A 22,088-nucleotide genomic window follows, 5' to 3' on the forward strand; every position below is an offset into this window, starting at 1 on the left:
AAGTAATTAGATGGGCCTTAGGATAAGGCCCGTGTGAGGACTGGGGCCCAATTTAGAAAATTGGGCCATAGATGGGCCATAGTTTGGGCCTTTATGATTATGTGATATTGGGCCATAGGAATTGGATTGGAATAATTGGATGGGCCTTAAGGAAAGACCATGAAGAGGTTTGGGCCCAATTTGGAAGATTAGACCATATGTTGGGCTTTGGCCCATTATTGGATTTTTGGACTTTTATAGTGTGAGTTGGACCTTGGGCTTAGAACCCAATTATTAATTGGTTATTGTTTGATGTTGACAGTTCGGGAACCTGTCAACCAGCAGCTGGAGTTTTATCTGCGGGACTTCAGCAATGCCAGGTTAGTTATCTTCACTATACTGAGGGGTCTAAGGCACCAAGGCCGGCCCATTGGATTCGATATCTTAGTAGTTACTAATATGTTGAGTTTGAGTTAGTAATGTATGCCAGTTGTTATGCTAGTTTGGTAGGTCGGTAGGACTACCTGTGATACTGATTGATTACCTGTATGTGCATTTATCTGTTACATGTCGACATGTTATGTGGGATGGGTTGAGGTTGTACTGCTCCGTGCGGTAGCCAACAAACCCCAGAGTATTCCAGATATGAGCTGAGGGCCCGGTAGGCATTCCAGGCTCATACTGAGGACTCGGGAGCTGTCCAGATACAAGCTGAGGGCCCGGTAGGCATTCCAGACTTGTACTGAGGGCTCAGTGGCAATCCAGGTGTGAGCTGAGGACTCGGTAGGCATTCCAGACTCACACTGTGGGCCCAGGGGTATTCCAGTCTGTAAAGTTGTTGACCCATTACGTTCTGTTCTGTTTAGTTTGTAATGTTATGATATTGTTGATATCCTTATGTGGACTGTATGTGTATCGGTATTTTGGGGGTAACTCACTAAGCTTTCGGGCTTACAGTTTCAGTTTATTGTTTCAGGTACTTCAGGGGATCATGGCAAGGCAAAGGCGTGATCATATAACTCCTCACTTTTTATGACTTTGTTTCTGGGATACTCTGATATGATACATTTTGAAAACAAGCTTATAATAGTTAATGGATTTGAAATGTTTTTAAAAGTTAAAATTGGCTTGAATTTTTTGGGTGTTACAATCTGTGTGATTGGTTTTTCGTTTTGATCTGTGTGAAGAAAAAGTTGTGTGATAAGAAAGTGTTGTGTGTTGAATTCAAGGTCTGGGTGAAGAAGACAGAAACCTATATGGTGAAGAAATCTATGTGAAGAAGCTAGACAAAGTGAGGAAGAAGATCAGAAAACAAGGTTTTGGTACACCTGCAAGTATGTAGCAAGTGTGTATCGGTGGTTTGCAAAAAAAAATATATCAGAAATAACTCAAGTGTTGGTTGGTTCTGTGCAATAAGAAAGAGAGTGATCTGTGTTGGTTGGCTCCGTACAAGAAGAAAGGGTCAAGTTAGGGAAGATGCCAACAACAAACCTGGGAGGATCAAGTGAAGTTGTACCCGTGACCAGTCAAAGTATCCCGCTGCAATGCCCCAAGTTAACAACTACAAATTATACAAGTTGGTCGATTATGGTGGAGTCGATCTTACAAGCATACGGCTTATGGGAAACGGTTGATCTGGAAACGGGAAAAGCGGTAGAGGCAAAGAAAAATCTAATGGCAAGAGCATTTGTGTTTCAAACTCTACCTGAAGATATATTGCTTCAAGTGGCTAAGCATAAGGATGCAAAAGATGTGTGGGAAGCGCTTTGTGTGCGGTATTTGGGAGCCAAAAGAGTTCAAAAGGCAAGACTTCAAACACTTAGAACCAAGCTAGAGATGTTGAAGATGAAAGAGGGTGACACGATTGATGAGTTTTTGGGGAAACTTAGTGAGATTGCATCCAAATTCAAGAGTCTTGGGTCCAGCTTGGAGAATGAGATAATTGTAAGAAAGCTACTAAATTCGGTTCCTAAGAAGTTTTTGCGGATTGTTGCATCCATTGAGCAATACTCTGAGATAGAGGACATGTCACTTGAGGAAGCTGTGGGAAGGTTGAAGGCATATGAATAGAAAATCAAGGTTCTTGATGAAGATGATAATGATCAAAATCAAAACAAACTTTTACTGTCAAAAGAGGAATGGGAAGAGAGAACCAAGCGTGGAAACTTTAGTCAAGATCAATTTGGACAAGGAAGAGGTCGGGGTCAAGGAAGAGGTCGTGGTAGAGGTCGAGATGGCTAATTTAAAAGCTATGAAGATCGAAGGGAGCAAGGTATGTATCGAGATAAAAGACATATTAAATGTTATAATTTTCAAGAATATGGACACTATGCAGCTGAGTGTCCTAGAAAGAAATAAAAGAAGAAGCTAATTTGATTCAAGATGATAATGAGCCAGAAGCACTACTTTGAAAAATCAGATTCATGTCAAGATTAAGGGGTTGATTGTTGAGTAATCTTGAAATGGGTCATGGGTTTATTGAAGTTATGGGTATGTGTAGTATCAGATTCCCGTTAGTTTTTTTGTAGGCTATTTATAGCCAGTTGCTTTTGATTAATATAGTGTGGTTGAGTCCAGGTTAAAGAAAAGTTTCCATCTGGTTTCTCCTTTTCTTTTCGTTTGCAGCAACAACAGGGAACACTTCCTTCTTTTCTTTCTTATTTTGTTCAGGGGCTGTAGGGGTTGGTCCAACACACAATGTGAAAAAGTTCGATCAGTCCGGATTCACATTGTGAATCTGACTTACTATTATGCACACTGTGAATCTGAGAATGTTCATAATGTAAATTTGAACAGGTTCACAATATTAATCTGAATTGAAATATCGATTTTTTTTAACATCAATATGAATCTATGTTTAAAAATAGATCTACTTTTCAACAAACAAAGAAAATGAAGTGAGTTTTTTGAAAAAAAAAATCATTTTTTATATATCAATATGGATCTCCATGGAAAGAGGACGAAAAATTATGAACAATGGTATATTCGTTTTTTTTTTTTTTTTGATAAAAAACATGGCCTGAAAAAATTAAACTAAAAAAAAAAAAAAGTGGTTTTTGTAATAATCTGGTGCATTTGCGTCTATTGTAAAAATCTACAACCTTTTTCTTTTGCAGTTAATCGCTTTAAATTTCAATATTTTGGATTGGTTCCTTGATTCCTTTATTAATAATGGTTCTCTAATGAACCCACATGAGCTTGCAGATGTCACGGAAGCACAACTTGGAGGTACCGGTACCTCCCCCAAAAAACCTATGGCTGTGTGCTCCCTTAGGGTTTGTTGCTCTTGAGGCTTAAGGACGAAAGGGAAGAAGTGAGATGATTTCCTTTGTGTGAATTAAGATGGATAGATCTCTAATTTTGGATTAGGAATCAAGAATGGTTGCTTATTCCATTTTATGTACACACAATGGTATGATTTTTATAGTTAAAGTTGAGAAGTAGAAGAACAGTCTTCACAAACAAGCATGAAACATTCAAAAGCTAATACAAACATATAATTTGGATAAAATGTTTTTACTTTTTACTAAATACAAAAAATATGTTTTTGTGGATGTACTATATATCGAGTCCAAGTTTTAGTTAATTTGGCAACTAAAGAAGAGCCAAGAAGAAAGAAAATTATTTTGACATGGTATTTTCCATTCAGTGTCCATCACAACAGAATATTGGGAAGCTAGGTTTAAGCAACCCAGATCTAGTACCAAAAACAAAACATTTAAGTGGATGAGAAATCCACGATATAAGTGTTCAGTTCATCTGTGCATGCATATAAAGGGAAGGGTTTGAAAGAAGAAACTAATCAAAGTTATGCAGGTAATTGTAATTATTTGGCTCATTCGTAAGGATTTCTGAAGTTTTTTAGGAGGTGTGGAATGTCGTATCTAATCATGTCATCTGCGGCCTCAATCATCTTTGGGTTCAGTTTCTCAAACTTATCAAAGTTATATGCACCAAGAACCTGCCTAAATTGCTCCACGTCTGGAAAATCACATGTTGGCACATGAAACTCCTTTTCAACCTGTATTGTACATATGTTTTGTTTACCAAATTATCATTATCATGTGGCTCACGTTTTTTATAATTTATAAATCAATCAGGATATGGTGTTACCATTACATGTCTTGATTTTCCACACCACAGAAAAGTTACAGCAGATTACATTTTTGGTCCTCGGTATATAGCTGATTTTGAAATTTTCATTTCAAAAAGCTTTCTTTTGCAATTTTGGTCCTTAACTTAGGTTTTCTGGTTTTGTAACGTTTTTTGGTCCTTGTTCTAACTTCTAAGACAATCAGGACCAAATTTATTTGGGATCAAAAAATCAGCTATAGTCAGAAACCAAAAAATGTAATTTATTATAAAAACTATCAAATTACTGTTTTGGACCCCGAGTATAGCTGATTTTTCCAATCTTTTCCCCAATAAGTTTTTCTTGCAATTTTGATCCTTATCTGACTTTTTTTAACGTTTTTGGTACCTCTTCCAAGAAAATGACTTGATGCTTGGGATCAAAATTGTAAAAATCAGCTATACTCTTGACAAAATAAAGTAATCTTTCTAGAAACACGGACAAAACACCTTACAAGAACCTCAATTGAGGACCAAAATTGCAGGAGATAACTTTTGGGACCAAAAAATGCAAAATTCAGCTATATTCAGGGGCCAAAAATGTAATTTACTCGAAAAATGAGTAATTTACGTTTTAACCCCTGAGTATAGCTGATTTTTTTTTTCTTTCAATTTTGGGTCCTTATTTGATTTTTTTAACGTTGTTGGTCCCTATCGCAAGAAAAAGACTATGGTTGGGACTAAAATTGCAAAAAAATAGCTATACTCGTGACAAAAATAGTGATTTTTCGTGGAACATGGACCAAAAACGTTGCATGAACTTCAAATGAGGACCAAAATTGCAAGAGAAAACTTTTTGGGACCGAAAATGTAAAATTCAGCATACTCAAGGGCCAAAAAATATAATTTACTCGAAAAATGAGTAAATTACATTTTTGACCATGAGTATAGCTATTTTTTTTTTAATTTTGGTCCTTATTTGAAGTTTTATTACGTTGTTGATCCCTATCCCAAGAAAAAGACTACGGTTGGGACCAAAATTGCAAAAAATCAGTTATACTCGTGACAAAAGTAGAGATTTTTTGTGGAACATGGACCAAAAAACTGTTAAATGAACCTCAAATGAGGACCAAAATTGCAAAAATAAGCTAAACTCAGGGACCAGATATGTAATTTACTCTAATATTATCATTATCATGTGATGTGTTGTTAGTTTTATTTATTACCTTTGTAAAAACATCTTGAAGATTCTTCATAAGTCTCTGCTTAGCTTTAGATTTACCCAGAATGGGCATCTCTTTTCTCAACTGGCTGATTATGTAGGCATGTATCTTGGCGCCTCGAGTACGATTAACAAATTCATTAATCTGAAAAAAGAAAAAATATACATATATATATATATATATATATATATATATATATATATATATTATTTATTTTTAGATTCTAATCAAAAGACCATATAGATTTTATTTGATACCATACCCGACGATCACAAGCCTTCTTTGGAATGTCTTTCAAGTCTACAAGGATATCATCCTGTTCTTTCTCAAAAAGCTCCTTGCTCTTGGGATCCACCAATTCTTCATTAATTGGTTTGTCATTAAATGACCTGTTGACATAACTTTTATTAGAAATTGAATTTTTCTTTTTTCCTTAATAAAATGGTGGAAAACATACGTACCCAATGTAAACGCGTGCAACTTCAGGTGCTTTGAGCACTTTTCCAAGTGACCACATCAATGCACCATAAACTCGCATCAACTTCAATACAAAAACAAAAAGGAAGCACGTTAAAATTTATGAATATTGTTAAAATTGTTTGTTAGAATGTAAGGGCAAGATGGTCATTTAGTACTTACTTGTGGAGTATCAACTTGATCTGCCTTGTTAAGAACAACTCGGATCTTATCATCTTGACCACGTAAAGACCAAATCACACGTTTGAATTCATCACTGATATCAAGTTTTGTAGGGTCAAACAGAAGAAGAATAATATCACATCTGTGTGAAAACCACTTTATCGCCCCAGCATAGTCATAGCTTCTTTGTGTGAGTTGCTTTTCTCCAGATAAAACTCCAGGGGTGTCAACAAAGGTCATGTGCTCCAGGAGCTACAGGTACAGGGGTAAATTCGTAAATACACTTAAAACGCAATTAGTGAAAATTAAATGTGTAGAGTAAACTTAGCTTACAGGGTGTGGCATTTGAGCACATTCAAATTTGGATAGAAATGTGCCTCCAAATGTAGCAAGGGCAGTGAAAGGCATATCTGCGTGTACAGCAATTGTGTTTCCAGGTATGGTTACCTCATGGGGTCCACCCTACAAACAGTTATTCAACAACAAGAATAAAAAAGAAAATGGAAATAAACAGAAAAAAATGATGATAAGATGTGTAATATCACCATCACAACAATGAATTTGTCGGTTGTAGGTTCTGGTCCAATGTGAGCTCCTGTTCATGTAAAAGAAAGATTATAAAGAAATGTTATATTTATTTTGACAATGTAAATAAATTAACTCACCTGGGTAGTTGCATTTAAGAATATGCTTAATAAATGTTGTCTTCCCAGTTGAGTACTGACCAAGAAGCATTACCATAGGTTTTGCATCAAAGTCCGTATCTGACTGCATTTGATGATGATGATCAAAACACTTTTAAACAGATTTGTATGAAAGACAAAAAGATACTTTTTAAATTCTTACCAATAATGAAGATCCAAAATCATTGTAATGGTAAGCAATCTCTAGTGGCTTTAGCTTTTCATTGTACAATCTTTTCAACCCATCAATTATAGATGTGACTTTGTCACGAGGTGTGTGAAGAGGTGTCTGAAAAGGAAAGGAAATAGAATAGAATGTTTAACTATTATCAGTGATAAGAATATGGAAATATTAACTGGATGTGTGAAAACCTACCTTCCTTGGTGACACGTACTCAAATGACATAATGCCTACATCAAATCAAAGCAAATAACAGAATAAGAAAAGGTTTATAACTTTTTTTGACATCAAAATGAGAGGTGTACGAACCATTTGTTTCGGAGGGATGATTGGTTAGTGAACCACTATGATTCTGGGGATGAAGAAGGATAAAGCATCAATACAAGAAAAAGGATTTATAATATGAATGATAGATATCAAAACAGAAATGGATGCTTACCTCCAGAAGTAAACCCAAGCCTTCCATTAATGGAGGCTGCAGAAGCTCCAGATCAACTATCAAACACAAAACAAGGATGATATAGAATATCAGTAGCAAACATCCATAAGGTATTTGCCCATAAGAAAGAAGTAATATAATCTCAAGAGTTGCTATGAAATGAGTACAAGTAATTTGTATAGATAGATTCACAATTTCACATACCATCAGTTCTCATTAAATCTGCATTTATTTCATGTCCTGTTTGTGCTAGATAGATCAACTGTCAAGCAAAACAACAACATCAAATTTAAGTGAGATGATAGTGTGAATATTGCAAGAACAAAAAAGAAGAAAGAAGACATACCTGCATGGCAGTGATGAACTCTGTAAAACCTAAAAATCCTTGACGCTTGGAATCTGCAATTGTCCAAATCTTCAAAAAGCACAATAACAGTGATCAAAGAACAAAACCTTCGAATGCAAAAAAGAACTATCTTTTTTAGGGATGGCATATCTTAAGGGGGCATTCATTCAATCAAATTTGACAGCACAATAATACACTGGTCCCTTGTGCAAATAGGCATATACAGAGATCAATATCATGATTAGATTCATATTTTATACCATACACTTTAAGGAGCATAGGAATATTCCCAACAATTAATTATATTATCTTCTGAATTCAGCATAGTTACAGCATAAGAACGACTATATGGTAGCAAATTTTACTAAACCTCATAAAACCCTAAGATAAAGCAACATGTATAGTGAATACAGGTAGCAAATAGACTATAGAGTATGCGTCAACAGCTACAGTCCGTTTCAGCATCAATCATATGAATGTTATACGCTCAAAAACAGATAAAAGACCAGCAAACTTAACCCCCATCCAAAGCTATGTAAATTACAGGATCAAAATTCAACGCATCAAACCAAGTCCATGATTTGTGAGCAATAGTAGTGTCTTCACCTGTTTAAGATCAGGTTTTTCAATATTCGACATAGCAAAAAACTTCGTTGCATCATCTCCTGTTATCCGACCATCACCATCTACACATTAAAACACACAAACATATGCTTACTATAGAACGAAATCTGTTCTTGTGATTAAATCATATACAGCGAATTCAGTAGCAATTTCAACATAGATGCACGGATTGAACGGCTACGTATATCGCTCATTTATATGTAGCCAAACAAACGCAAATGAGGCCAATTAACCAAAGCTATAGATTTGAGTGAGTTAGTTACGTGGATATATACAAGCATAAACAAAATCAGATGAAATTAGAACCTGAATCAACATAGTCGAACCATTTTTGATAGATTTTTTGATGCTCCTTCGAACAAGAAGCGATCGAACCCGATACATTCACCATTTTCTTCTATAAACTGCAAAAGCACCAATTCATTGATGGCAAATGATCTACTCTTGTAGTTGAGGGTTTTTAGTTACAACATTTGGGGTTTGGAAATTTGAATACGCATATTTGCGCTTTCTGTGTTGTTGGTTCAGTTATTAGACATCGTCGTCAACCGCTCAGTCTTTTCTATTTCTCGGTCCGTAAGAGTGAATAATTTCAGTTATGCCATTTTGTTTTTACTTTTAAAAATCGGAGTAAATATATTATAAACTTTATTAATTATTTTTCAGATAAAATGTATATGAACTACATATATGTTTTTTTTTCCTTTAAAATATTATGATTTAATTTAAATCATTTGGTGAGTGAATTTAATTTAGTTTTCTTAATAATTAGATTATATTTGGCATGCTTTTCATATAGTGTAAAGTATATAATAGGCTTTGTGTATTGTTTTACAAAAAATAATTTAAAGTTCCTTATTTTACATTTTCTAGATTGTTATACGTTAGTTTTCATATACATCGTTAAAAATTTATGTATCTTAATACTCATAAAATAATACAATTGTATATTATATATGCTTTAAATCAACGGTCTTTTCAATAATAAAAAATCAACTATCCATTAAGACTTTAGATTTTGATTTAACATCCCTAGTATGTCATTAATTTCTATAGTGAATTGGAAAGATATAAATTTGTCATACTTGGATAATATATAACGAAAAAGTTAAATTAAAGGTGAAATTGATAGATATAGAGTAACCATAAGTGTATATTACAAACTTGATAGATAAATAGTAACTATTAAACTACTATACTACTGAATTTTAATCATTTAATAAAAATTGATATTGAATCTCTTCTATTCTCTTTATAAATGAAGAAATCCATCAAATATGTAAGATTTTGATGAAATTAAATTTCGTTTATTTAACATTAAACACGTAAAAAAATCTTAAATCTAAGTTTCGTCGATTTTTTATAAAATTGTACAAATCAAAAACCGAAATAACCCTATACAAAATAGTCATGAAAAACTACTTACATTTTGAATTAAATGTTTATTTATGCAACTATTTGGAGTTGATCACCTAAACATAAGAATCAATTAATTTTTATTAATATTATCGAATATTCTTTTCGTTGGTTTTCCTTTAATAACTTTAAGGCTATGATTAATTGTATTGATTGGTTGAAAAATCTAATTATGTCTTCGTATTTTTTAGCTCCTTGTTAATCTTTTTTTATATGAAGTCTTGTTATTCAAAAAAATAAAATTGTGCAACTATTTGTAACAATATATACAAAGATAATGATTTCTTATTAATCTACAAGCTATTACCTCAAAGCCATTATTTATATGGCTTTGTTATGTTTTAAGCCTAACTTTCTTTTTGTTCTTTATGCCATTATTGTTTGGAAAACCTTCTATTTGTGGGCTCTTGTCCAATCATCAATTACAATCATATATTGGGACATATTTTTTAGTTTGCATTTAACTCCTTCATTTACGTTATGATATACGTTTAGTCATTAGTCGGTCAACCCCACAAGTATTTAAAAATATAATAGCTTGAAATGAAAGAGAAAGAGACGTTGAAGGCAAGAGTTGAACTCAAGACTTCTCCTTAAGCATCAGGGCATATGATTGATGAGCGAAATAACTCTTTTTGTTATGTCATAAAAACATGTTAATGTGTGTTATATCATCATAATTCGAATCAACATGTTATCTGTTGCTCTAATGACTATATTTATCAAAGTATAATGTACTAATTAAAATTAATTTTGAAGTACATGTTATAAAAAAAATATAAAAGTACAACGGTATTATATATATATATATATATATATATATATATATATATATATATATATATATATATATATATATGTGTGTGTGTTTAGGTTTATTTGAGATCATGTTAATTTTGTGAGACCGTGAGACGCAACCTAAAAATAATTTTAAAATGCAAAAGAAAAGAAAAAATCCAACAAAAAAAATTAATTATTATTTTCGTCATTTTCTTTACCTAAAAATATATAAAAAAATAAAAGAATTACCGTTTTTTTAAATACGTGAAATATTCTAATAGAATATTACACTGTAAATATTCCAATGTGATTTTTAGAATGTAAAAATATTTTAGTGTTCTAGTACATTTGTCAGATATGTAAATTATTCTAATAGTGTACTAGAATTTTTCACTGATATTTCAAAAAACCGGTAATCTTTTTTATTTGTTTTTATTTTTATTTTATTTTTTTGGATAAAAAAAGTGACGAAAATAATATTTTTAAAAAAATTCGAAAATTTTCAATTATTTTGTATTAAATTTTTTTTTTATCTACAAAATGAATGGCTAGGATTGTGTCTCCCTGTCTCACAAAATATAGTGATCTCACATAAACTTAACCCTAACCCTAAAAAAAACCCTAAGAATGCATAAAAAATACTTTTTTTATTTTATATTATGAAAATTCGCAAGTTTTTATAAATTTCCACTAACATTTTTTTGAAAAAAAAAACCAAAAAAAAGGAAATCAATTTTTTATTTTTTTTTTCAGCAAAATTTTAAAAAAGCTGCGATTTTTTTTATGTATAAAATCAAAAAAAAAAAAGTTTAGTGATATTTAAGTAATTTTTATGATTTTTAGGGTTTTTTGTTTTTTTTTCATATAACCTTTCTTTCTCTCTCTCTCTCTCTCTCTCTCTCTCTCTCTCTATATATATATATATATATATATATATATATATATATATATATATTTATTTATTTATTTATTTATTTCTTGCATTTAACAATTAAAGTTATGTGTGTTTATCGAAAGTTTTTACCCCAACATTTTAAAATACATGTTGGTGACATGGCAAGAAAAAAAAATCATGTTAGCCAAACCGACACACCATCTTAAACTATTGATCCGGCCAAGGGAAAAAAAACATAACTTTTTTCCAAAATATAATAGTGTATACAAAACAAAAGAAAATCGGATAACTAATGGCATTTGTAATTTTATGATGCATACAAAGTATTCCTTTAATTGGTTCTAATATTTTATCAATTTGTTATTTTACTACGTGTGAGACCCATGTATTACATAAGTTTATATAAAAAAAATATAAAATTCTAAATATTTGAGAAGGATGAATCTATAAGAAAAATAAGAAAATATTGAATTATAAAAATTAAAGTGTTTTTTTTCTCTTTTAAATTTAAACAAACAATTTAGACAAATAAATAAAGAAAATTATGAATCTTTAATTTACTAATTTTGAAATTAAAAGAAAAGTTTATTAATGAAATTGATATGCATTTATTATTGTATTTAAACATTATCTATATTCTATTAAAATAAAAAAAAATCATAAAATGACAAGTGGAATAAAAATTAATTTTAAATAACTATAAAATTATGTGGCAAAATTATAAAAAATATAACATGACACAAAAAAAATCTTTATTTATTATAGAGGATGATGATTTCATAAATGGTAAAAAAAATTTTGGAGGAGATGATTTCATAAATGGGTATGAAAAATCACTACCCATTATATAGACCAATTGAAGGCTATAAATAAGTTTATATAAATTGCTTAAAAAGCCACCTCCTACATAAATCGATTTAAACACCTACAAATACAATTGCATTTAACTTACCATAAACATAAACATAAAAAGTCGATATAAATAGGAAAGTTGGGCTATTGCACCCCCTGAGCTTCAATACATGCGTCTCTCTTCCTTCATCTTTCTCCAATCCTTTCTGTCGCCCCCCTCAGAGTGTAGCCCTACCTGCAATTGCAAATCTCCAAGGGCAGATCAGAAAATATTTAGTGTTTCGTACTTCCACTACACACAGGTATTTCGTATTTCTCTTTCCCTCCCCTTTCGATCATTCAATTTCCTTTATTTAACTGTAATCTCTGTACGGAGTACGGACCCTATTTCCGAAATTGGTTTCCCACCCTCAATCATGATTAGTCGACTATACTCAAGATCAGCTCCAACAGTGTTTGATTTTCAACAATTGAGGCCGTCTCCCATCTGTGTTTTGTTTTTGCATCACCGATTTCTAGGGTTTGACTTTTTATGATTTCGACCGCTTCTTATTATCTGTTACTCTGTTTCGTGTTTTTGATATTACTATCTTGTTTCATATTGTATGTCGTGAATGTGGCATTGAACTTTTAAGATTTAATCGTGAGGATGGGGTTTAACTTTCAAGCTTTTAAGGTTGAATTAATCGTTTGATACCGTAAACGATTGAATTTTTTTTCTTTGACTTCTGATTCTGAATTAGGTCAGTTCTGTATATCCGTTCAGTAAAAACGAATCAGATTGACTTATTAAAATTACAGAGATGGCAATCGTGCCATCAAAGAAGACGATAGCTATTTGCCACTACGGAGGTGAATTTGAAACGAATGAAGATGGATCAATGTCATATATTGGTGGGGAAGCCTATGCTGTTGACCTAGATGAGAACATGCAGTTCAGTGGTTTCAAACAAGAGATCGCTGAAACTATCGATTCTTCTGTAGATGGGATGCTAGTGAAGTACTTCTTACCAGGGAACAACAAGAATCTCATTACTGTATCAAAAGATAAGGATTTTCATCGAATGGTCAACTACTACAAGGAATCTGATCAGCTAGAGGTCTTTATAATGAAAGAATCCCCACCTGCTAAAACTCCCAAGAAGAAGCAGCCTGCTCGCAGGTAATTTCATTATCCAATATTTTAAAGAGTTTCATGAGCATGCTTATTATTTGTATATGACAATGTGTAGTGTTTAAGGTAGTGTTATGTGCCTTTAAATTAGTCTTGGAAACACAGCTAATATATTGCTAATTTGCTATTATGAAACTGATTAATCAGATACACATGCAGACACCCCTAAGTTTATGTCGGTCCTCTGTGGAAAAGACATAAATACCCTCCTCATTCTCATCATAAAAAACAAGCCCTAGATATGTTGTCCAGTCCTGTCCTGTATAACAAACGCAGCCTAAAAGAGTTCCCATAACATGTTTATGTTTGTCACGTAAGATAGTGGAAACGGAAAGCAGATTTAAATTGAATTTCCGTTCAAGGAATAGAATCTAACCATTTGTTACCTTTTCTAATGAGTTTATATTATCAAACACGTGTAGACCACAAAAGAAACCGGTTGAAACAGACATGGGAGCTCTCGTGCCATCCGTTGACCTTGGTCAAAGTCAAACCAATTTAGTCCCTCTAAACGAAGTCATTGACATAGAAACAACAAACGACATCACTCCAATTCCCATCAACCCTTTCCCCATGTCCACAACCGACAACGAACCCCCTATAGCTGCAAAACAATGGGAGAATCTCATAACCGGAGTTGGTCAACGATTCCATTCCTTAGCTGAATTCCGGGAAGCCCTAAGAAAGTATTCAATCGCACATGGATTCAACTATGTCTACAAAAAAAACGAAAACCAACGTGTCACTGTTAAATGCAAATCAGAAAGCTGTCCATGGCGTATCCATGCATCAAGACTTTCAACAACACAATTAGTCTGCATCAAAACAATGAGACCAACTCATACTTGCCAAGGTGGCACAATAAAACCCGCGTTTCGAGCTACAAGAAGTTGGGTTGGAAATTTAATAAAAGAAAAAGTAAAAGACTCTCCCAAAATTAAGCCCAAAGACATTGCTAATGATCTCAAACGTGATTATGGAATCGAGCTTAATTATTCCCAAGCAAGACGCGCGAAAGAATACGCACGTGAACAGCTTCTAGGATCTTATAAAGACGCGTATAACGAGTTACCGTTTTTTTGTGAGAAAATAATGGAAACAAATCCCGGGAGTCTTGCTACATTTACTACTAAGGAAAATTCGAGTTTTCATCGTCTTTTTGTTTCTTTTCACGCCTCGGTGTCCGGTTTCGTACAAGGTTGTCGGCCGCTTCTTTTCCTCGATAGCACGCCGTTGAATTCGAGGTACCAAGGGATGTTGCTGGCGGCCACGGCGGCAGATGGTGATGACGGGGTTTTTCCGGTGGCTTTCGCGGTGGTTGATGAGGAAACCGACGATAACTGGCGGTGGTTTTTAACGGAATTGAAACTCGCGGTGGCGGCACACGGGCATATACAGATTACATTCGTTGCGGATTTCCAGAAGGGTTTGCGGGAATCTTTACCGGAGATATTCGGTGGGGATTGTTATCATGCGTATTGTTTAGGTTATTTAGCTGAGAAATTAAATAAAGATTTAAAAGGACATTTTTCACATGATGCAAGAAGGTTAATGGTTGAAGATTTATACGCAGCTGCACACGCGACAAAACTCGAAGGTTTTGAGAAATGTACACAAGACATCAAAGCGATATCTCCGGAAGCTTATAATTGGATTATTTGTAGTGAACCGGAACATTGGGCAAACGCGTTTTTTGGAGGTTTAAGGTATAATCATATGACATCGAATTTCGGTCATGTTTTTTACGCGTGGGTGTCGGAAGCAAACGAGTTACCAATAACCCAAATGATCGACGAGTTGAGGGGTAAAATGATGCAGTTGATATACACAAGAAGAGTGGAGTCGACTCAGTGGATGACCCGGTTGACTCCTTCGATGGAGGAGAAGTTAAAGAATGAGATTATGAAAGCTCATTCGGTTCAAATCTTGAGGTCACATGGAAGCAAATTTGAGGTTCGATTTTGTGACAGTATTGATGTTGTTGATATTGAGAATTGGGATTGTAGTTGTAAAGGGTGGTTGCTTACTGGGTTGCCTTGTTGTCATGCGATTGCGGTTCTTGAATCGTATGGGAGGAGCGCGTATGATCATTGCTCCAGGTATTTTCATGTTGAGACATATCAATTGGCGTATGCGGATTCGATTCATCCTGTGCCAAATGTCGAAAGGTTATTGGATATTGAGTTTGATGATGGGACGATTGTTGTCACGCCTCCACCCACGATTCGGACACCTGGCAGGACAAAGATCCGGAAGGTTGCACCGGGTCGGGTTGGGCCCGCGGATTTTCTTAAACGTCAACTTCAATGCGGGAAGTGTAAAGGCCTTGGTCACAATAAGAGATCATGCAAGTATGTCTTTCTTCCTTTAGGCTCCATTTATTATACTGTTTACATTGTTTTGAAAATTTATTTATTAATCTTTTGTGATTAATGGATTTGTTTTGGTTTCAGAGAGGATCATGAAGGTCACTTGCAGGTGAGTGGGTTGACATCGATCGATATTGGTCAGAATTTATAGCGTAATTTTTATTTGATGGTTGGTTAAATGTAAATGTCAGATAGTAATTTCATAGGCATCCTGGTTTTTTTGAGGTAAAATTTTTAGGATAGATTAGTTTATGATCTTTGAAGGAGTTGATAAGAGGCTTTTGATAAGGAAGCAATAGCATTTCATTGCACACTTGGTGGCCTAGATTATACTTTTACACCTTTAAAGGGTGTTTCTTTTTTCCATTCTTTTTGAAATAATATGGAAATTGCAATAGTTTCTTTTTTATACTTGTTTGTGTTTTTGGGAATTTCAAGATAATATCTTACATTTGTAATCGTTGTTATCACACAGTTTATTTAAGCAATTGGTTTAATCATGGCTATGAGTGAATAGCAACACACTTTACTCTTGCTACCAATCTAGGCAATGTACTTTTTTATTTATTTTATTTAATTGGTTTAATCATGGCTATGAGTGAATAGCAACACACTTTACTCTTGCTACCAATCTAGGCAATGTACTTTTTTATTTATTTTAAATATAATAACAGCGTACTTACATTTCTATATTGATATAGCAATGGACTTTATGAGTTACACATTGCTACTACCAGCAAAACAATGCAAATACATTGCTATTATGGGTATATATATATATTGCTAATGTGTATACAAAAATATTTATATGTATCAAATGTTTTTATAAGTTTATTGAAATAGACCGAAGTCTCGGAAACTATGTTTTTACAAATTTATATTTATTCCTGTATACAATAATAGTATATGTATCAAATGTGCCCATTTTTATTTATATCACGGGTTTTCAAAAGTCGAGTTGTTTGGATGTTCAAAAGTCTTTAAGAAGTTCCAACCACTTGTTAAAAGTATCTTTATAATTATCAAGATTGTCGGCCACATGTAACAAATTACATAATGGCCCTTGTTTAAACGTCATCCTCCAATTTGAAAGATATCGCCGAACCCCCCAACCAGCAAGATACTCTGTTGACCAGAATGATCTGTTAAGCCTTTCATGTACCGCTACTCTTGATGGTAAACTTACTGATGTTTGCTCAGATGGCTTTAGATTCCAGCTCATTCCTTCAAGCTCTTATATACTCCTTTCACCAGAAATTGACGTGATGCCATTTGTTGTGAGATGGTCCACAACATTTTCTATATTATATTGGAATCCCATATAGCTAGTGTTTGATAGCCTACCCGTTATGGCTATTGTAATCAAAAGATTACTTTCGCCTCCTTGCCAAGTTTCGTACCCATGAGTTTGTATGACAACTTCTACATGATTATGGAAGTCCTCGATACTTAGGACCATATCAGGGAACATGTAGACTAGTTGCATTCCTGCAGAGAGGTCGACTTCCATAGTTCCAATGATTTGTCGACTATTTTCCCATCTAGTGTCTCGAAGGACAACTAGAGCATTTGTTCCCGCACTTCTCCTGTGGAGTGCATGTAGCCTAATCATGAATATTCCTAGGTGAATATGCTGGAGCCCTGAAGTCCTCAAGTTCTGGTAGCTTTCTTGATCACACAGCCGAAGGTTAACTTGATTTTCTCCAACACATAGGATTCTTTGCTCAGAGGAGTGTCATAGACTCTATGTCTTGTAGTACTCCTATTGTTTGAATAAAGTATCTCTGCTGGAACAAGATTTGCCTTTTCCTGAATATACCTTAGGGGTTTAGCCTTCCATAGAGCTAAGAACGTTTTGATTCAAAGCTCTGATACCAAGATAAAAATTACGTTGCCAGGAATATTTATATTATACTAAAAGCTCAAAAACTAAAACTTTAAAAGTACAAGTATTACTTAGAACACATCTCTTTATTAAAATACTGCGGAAGCTTTGATACAATGGTAGTGGTGGTGATTGTAGGTGAATGAATTCGATGATCTCAAACTTAGAACTTATGCCCTTATATAGACGGACTTACAAACTATTGGACAAGAATAAAAACGTAAGCGATGACATTTAAACAAGGGCCATTATTTAATTTGTTACATGTGGCCGACAATCTTGATAATTATAAAGATACTTTTAACAAGTGGTGGGGACTTCTTGAAGACTTCTGAACATCCAAACAACTCGACTTTTGAAAACCCGTGATATGTGAAATAATTTCACATATGGGCCCTTCTAGCTTTTGGATAAAGGTATGGATCCATGGGACAATATATACCAAGAACCTATATCATTATCCATGTAAGATATTTTTACTTAAGTAGTTCATGAATTAAAATTTCATATAAGAACTTTAAGGCATTATCATCATCTATTTACATAGAATGTCTACGAGACTACGACCTTGGCCTTAGTATTTGTTAAACTACATAGTTGTCGCTCATAAGGTTTTAGTTATTTTATCTCGGTAGTTTTCAAACTTAGAACGTTTCAATATGTAATTTTTATTTAGACAAAATTACATTTTTGGTCCATGTGGTTATATGATTTTTTTGGATAAAGTACACTTTTTCCAATTTTAACATTTATGGTCCGTGAAAAAGTTTTATGTCACGTTGGTCCCTGGGCTGTTAAAATCATTCCAACTGACCGTTTTGCTGTTATCATCTTCATTTCTTGGTGTTCATTCTTAAGAATCTTTTATCTGTATATCCAATATAATTACAACACAAATAATACTAACATCTTTTAAAATCAAACCTTATTATAGAAAAATATAATCAAACAAAAAACATAATCATGTTCGTCAATATTTGACAAAATACGATTTTTCTTTTGCTCATTGAGTCATTGAAGCATCAATTTGGGGTTACAAAACCAAAAGTTCCAGAACACAATACCTATCTACGATTTCGAGTATCCTTTAGTTAACGCACACAGACGATTAAATAACAAGTGGATCAAGTTTGACTCCAATTCATCAATAATATTGTTTTTTCGACTTTAAAGAAACTTCCCTATGATTAAATTTAAGAAACCAAGACTGTAATGAAGAAAATCGGAAAGAATTTAAGATGCATACATCTGATCAAACAATGTAAAATTGTCTAAAACTAGATTCTAAAAATGTTTAAAGATTCGTTAAATCCAGATGGGTATTTCTAAAGTAGCTTGAAAAGAACAAAAAGAAGCTAATAAATTTGAATTGACTTCAGGGTTTCTTCTATAAGTAATGAAGAAGACAAGGGCAATAATGTAATTCTGTATATTATTTAAGGGCTTGCTTAGCAAAACTAGGTAGCTAGTAGCTGTAGCTATTCACGAGTACATTGTCTGTTTGAGTAAAAATAATAAAACACATTGCTCTTCAGCATAATTTCCTCTTTATTTTAATTTAGAAATCCATCAAAAAACTGCAACTGTAATCATATTTAAGGTTCTTTCTTATCTGGGGGAGACGAGCAATTGAGCTATAACATGAAAAATAAATAAATAAAAAAATAAAAATAGAAACTCCTCATTTGATGATTAGATGGCATGACATGCATCTCTCATTTCTCTATTTCATACAAATATTCATTCAGTCATCTTCAAAACAAAGGATTACAACTTATGTCAAAGGAACAAACACAGTAGCACCAAAAAAAAACCTCTTTCCCTAAAGACTCTCTCAGATACAGAGTTTGTTTGTTTGGTTGTTTAAATCAGAGAAACATGCAGAGGATAATAATACCTGTCTCTCTCTCTCTCTTACTTCTTCCCACCACCAGAGACATTAAATTTGAAAAATATAATATCACCATCCTGAACCACATAAGTCTTTCCCTCTTGCTTGTACTTCCCAGCAGCCTGCAATCAAGTGCTTAACTCATCATTAACTCAAAAAAAAAAAAAAAAAAAAACCTTCCCCTTAATCAATTCAACCACATATCATATGGATAATACCTTAACAGCAGACTCGCTTCCCAACTCTTTAAGATCCTCAAACTTCATTACCTACAAAAGCATCAAAACATACAGATTCTCATCATCATCCTCAAAATCAAATTCAAATATTCAATACTTGAAAGATTCAGAAACATAAATTGTATATTATTATATAAGATTGAAGACAAGTAATAACCTCTGCACAGATAAACCCTCTTTCAAAATCAGTATGAATTGCTCCTGCAGCTTGAGGTGCCTTTGTTTGCCTCCGAATTTGCCAGCATTTCACCTGCATCCCAATTGCCACGTCATCTTTAATTTAAACTATACAGCAATCTCGGAAGCAAAGGTTTTTCTTTTTTAATGTTTATAGAAAAGAAATTACCTCATCAGGTCCAGCAGTGAAGAAGTAGATAAGGTTAATAGCAGAAAATCCAGTCTTTATTATCTTTGGAAGAGCACTGTGCCACATTCCATATTTGATTATAATAATACCAAAAATACCCAACAAAAAATAAGCATATCATTTTCAAGAAAACATCATCTCAACTGACCTTTGGATCTTGTTCTCCTCACAGTATTTTGCTGCTTCATCATCTGGAAGATCAGCAAGATTCCGTTCCAAAGAACAACTGAAAGGAATAATTGTCTCGCCCCCATGCTCTTGCACCCTAGTACAAAATAAAAAAACTTAAAAGTTAAATCACTAAATAATTGTCTTTCATGATGATTAAAAATGTAAAAAGTAAATCACACATACCAAGCATGAATCTTGGGAAGAAACTTGTTCTTTTTTCTCTGATAATCTTTTTCATTCATATTCACCTGAACAAATGTGTAAAGGGTATTCAAGATTTCAATATTATCAGCATAACAATAGACATTCAAGAACAAATGAATTTACCAGATAAACAACAGGTTTTGCAGTGAGCAACTGAAAGGTATTCAGTATTTCAATTTCAGCAGCTTTCCACTCCCCTAAACGAATGTCTTTTTCACTCTCCAGCCATGTTTTCACCTTAACAAAACAAAGTCGCGTACATTTGACTCTTAATCAAGTAAATATACATTAAAAAATACATAGTAAATCCATGAAGATACATACCTTCAAGCACAATTCAAGTTCTATTTTTAACTGCTTGTCGTTGCTCCTCTTCATGCTCTTTTCAAGATCTTCAATTGTTCTTTTTATGAACTCAATATCCTTTACAATATATGATGTTAATTGTTATGGATCTAAATCATACAAGGAATAAGCATCCAAAAAGAAATGAGAACGCACCTTCAGCCGTAATTCTGCAGTTATAACCTCTAAATCTCTTACAGGATCCACAATGTCATCAACATGTATAATATCCGGGTCTTCAAATGCACCTGTTTTACAAAAACATACCACAAGAAACATTTTCACACTTTGAAAATGAATAAGCAAATCCTCAATACAAAAAACAAATATGTACTCTTACGTAAAACATGGAATATCCCATCAACTGCACGAATGTGAGATAAGAAATTGTTTCCAAGCCCTTGTCCTTCATGAGCACCTTTAACCAATCCAGCAATGTCATGTATCTCTAAGAATGCAGAGATCTAACAAGCAAACAAAAACTAGACATGAATACAAGCCAAAATTTTGGTTAATTTACTTGGAAGCTAAGAGTAGATCATCAAATAAAAACTCATTCAGCATTCAAATGAACAGTTTATATGTTGATGCTTCCATATATAATATATATTACCTCACTCTTTGGCTTGAATAGCTGACAAAGCCATTCAAAACGCTCATCAGGAATATTGACACGAGCTTCATTAGGTTCAATGGTACAAAATGGAAAGTTCTCAGCAGGAATCGACAGTTTAGTGAGAGTGTTGAAGAGAGTAGATTTCCCTACATTCGGCAATCCCACCTGAAAACAGTTTACATTGTAACAAATCCCAGATCAGGCAATTTAACTACAATCTGGAGTCCCAACGCACAAAAATGAAGATGTAATCTCCTTTATTAGTAGCAAGGAAGCAAAGACCCTTATTTCATCATCTAGGATTACTATTTAGGATACCAATAGTCAAAGCTTGAAGTTTATGACTTCATATAGTACTACTACTCCCTATCATATACTTGTCGTAATAACGAATAAATCATACTGAATTACACTGAATTGGATTAGAAACTGTATAAAAATAAGCATGAATCAAATAATGATTGCGATTCATGACAGTGAGAGTTAACAGGAACTAACGATCCCAATCTTCAGATGCGATGAAAAACGACCAAGGATTGGCCTTTCTACGGGTGCTTCCTTCGATTTCGCAGCCTTTGGAGGCATATTTCCTTTTACAAACAGAAACGAGAGAAGCACGGGAGCAGGAGCGAGGCTGCAGGAACGAGAGTGCGTTCAAGATTTCTTTAGGGTTTATACAACAACAAGACATTTGCATCT

General features: G+C 33.6%; 3 protein-coding genes across 6 annotated transcripts; 1 reads left to right on the plus strand and 2 right to left on the minus strand.

Annotated features, from left to right (window-relative positions):
- Positions 1 to 3,592: 3,592 nt before the first annotated feature.
- Positions 3,593 to 8,708, minus strand: LOC145101489 (EH domain-containing protein 1-like). Its single transcript, XM_079038699.1, has 16 exons — positions 8,492 to 8,708; positions 8,168 to 8,247; positions 7,562 to 7,630; positions 7,420 to 7,477; positions 7,216 to 7,271; positions 7,086 to 7,128; positions 6,972 to 7,006; positions 6,759 to 6,884; positions 6,578 to 6,680; positions 6,458 to 6,507; positions 6,246 to 6,374; positions 5,913 to 6,164; positions 5,735 to 5,814; positions 5,536 to 5,662; positions 5,277 to 5,417; positions 3,593 to 4,000 (listed from the first exon to the last, which is right to left on the minus strand). Exons 1-16 carry the CDS (start codon positions 8,574 to 8,576, stop codon positions 3,815 to 3,817), a joined length of 1,620 nt encoding a protein of 539 aa, XP_078894825.1. The 5' UTR covers positions 8,577 to 8,708; the 3' UTR covers positions 3,593 to 3,814.
- Positions 8,709 to 12,263: 3,555 nt separating this feature from the next.
- On the plus strand, positions 12,264 to 16,082 carry LOC145101490 (uncharacterized). Of its 4 annotated transcripts, none has more exons than XM_079038700.1 (4): positions 12,264 to 12,430; positions 12,872 to 13,290; positions 13,725 to 15,653; positions 15,756 to 16,082. In XM_079038700.1, the coding sequence occupies exons 2-4, from the start codon at positions 12,932 to 12,934 to the stop codon at positions 15,820 to 15,822; spliced, it is 2,355 nt and encodes a 784-aa protein (XP_078894826.1). In that variant the 5' UTR covers positions 12,264 to 12,430; positions 12,872 to 12,931; the 3' UTR covers positions 15,823 to 16,082. The 4 variants fall into 4 exon arrangements, with proteins under 4 accessions (XP_078894826.1, XP_078894828.1, XP_078894829.1 ...); XM_079038702.1 differs by having other exon boundaries at positions 12,877 to 13,290; XM_079038703.1 differs by having other exon boundaries at positions 12,930 to 13,290.
- Positions 16,083 to 19,240: 3,158 nt separating this feature from the next.
- On the minus strand, positions 19,241 to 22,074 carry LOC145101491 (obg-like ATPase 1). Its single transcript, XM_079038704.1, has 12 exons — positions 21,888 to 22,074; positions 21,387 to 21,554; positions 21,114 to 21,237; positions 20,930 to 21,021; positions 20,753 to 20,851; positions 20,552 to 20,665; positions 20,408 to 20,472; positions 20,202 to 20,318; positions 20,033 to 20,108; positions 19,844 to 19,936; positions 19,666 to 19,716; positions 19,241 to 19,569 (listed from the first exon to the last, which is right to left on the minus strand). Exons 1-12 carry the CDS (start codon positions 21,972 to 21,974, stop codon positions 19,471 to 19,473), a joined length of 1,185 nt encoding a protein of 394 aa, XP_078894830.1. The 5' UTR covers positions 21,975 to 22,074; the 3' UTR covers positions 19,241 to 19,470.
- Positions 22,075 to 22,088: the final 14 nt, after the last annotated feature.

Source organism: Lactuca serriola, chromosome 4 (genome assembly GCF_051521515.1).
Source record: "Lactuca serriola cultivar US96UC23 chromosome 4, Lser_US96UC23_V15, whole genome shotgun sequence".
NCBI classification, from domain to species: domain Eukaryota; kingdom Viridiplantae; phylum Streptophyta; class Magnoliopsida; order Asterales; family Asteraceae; genus Lactuca; species Lactuca serriola.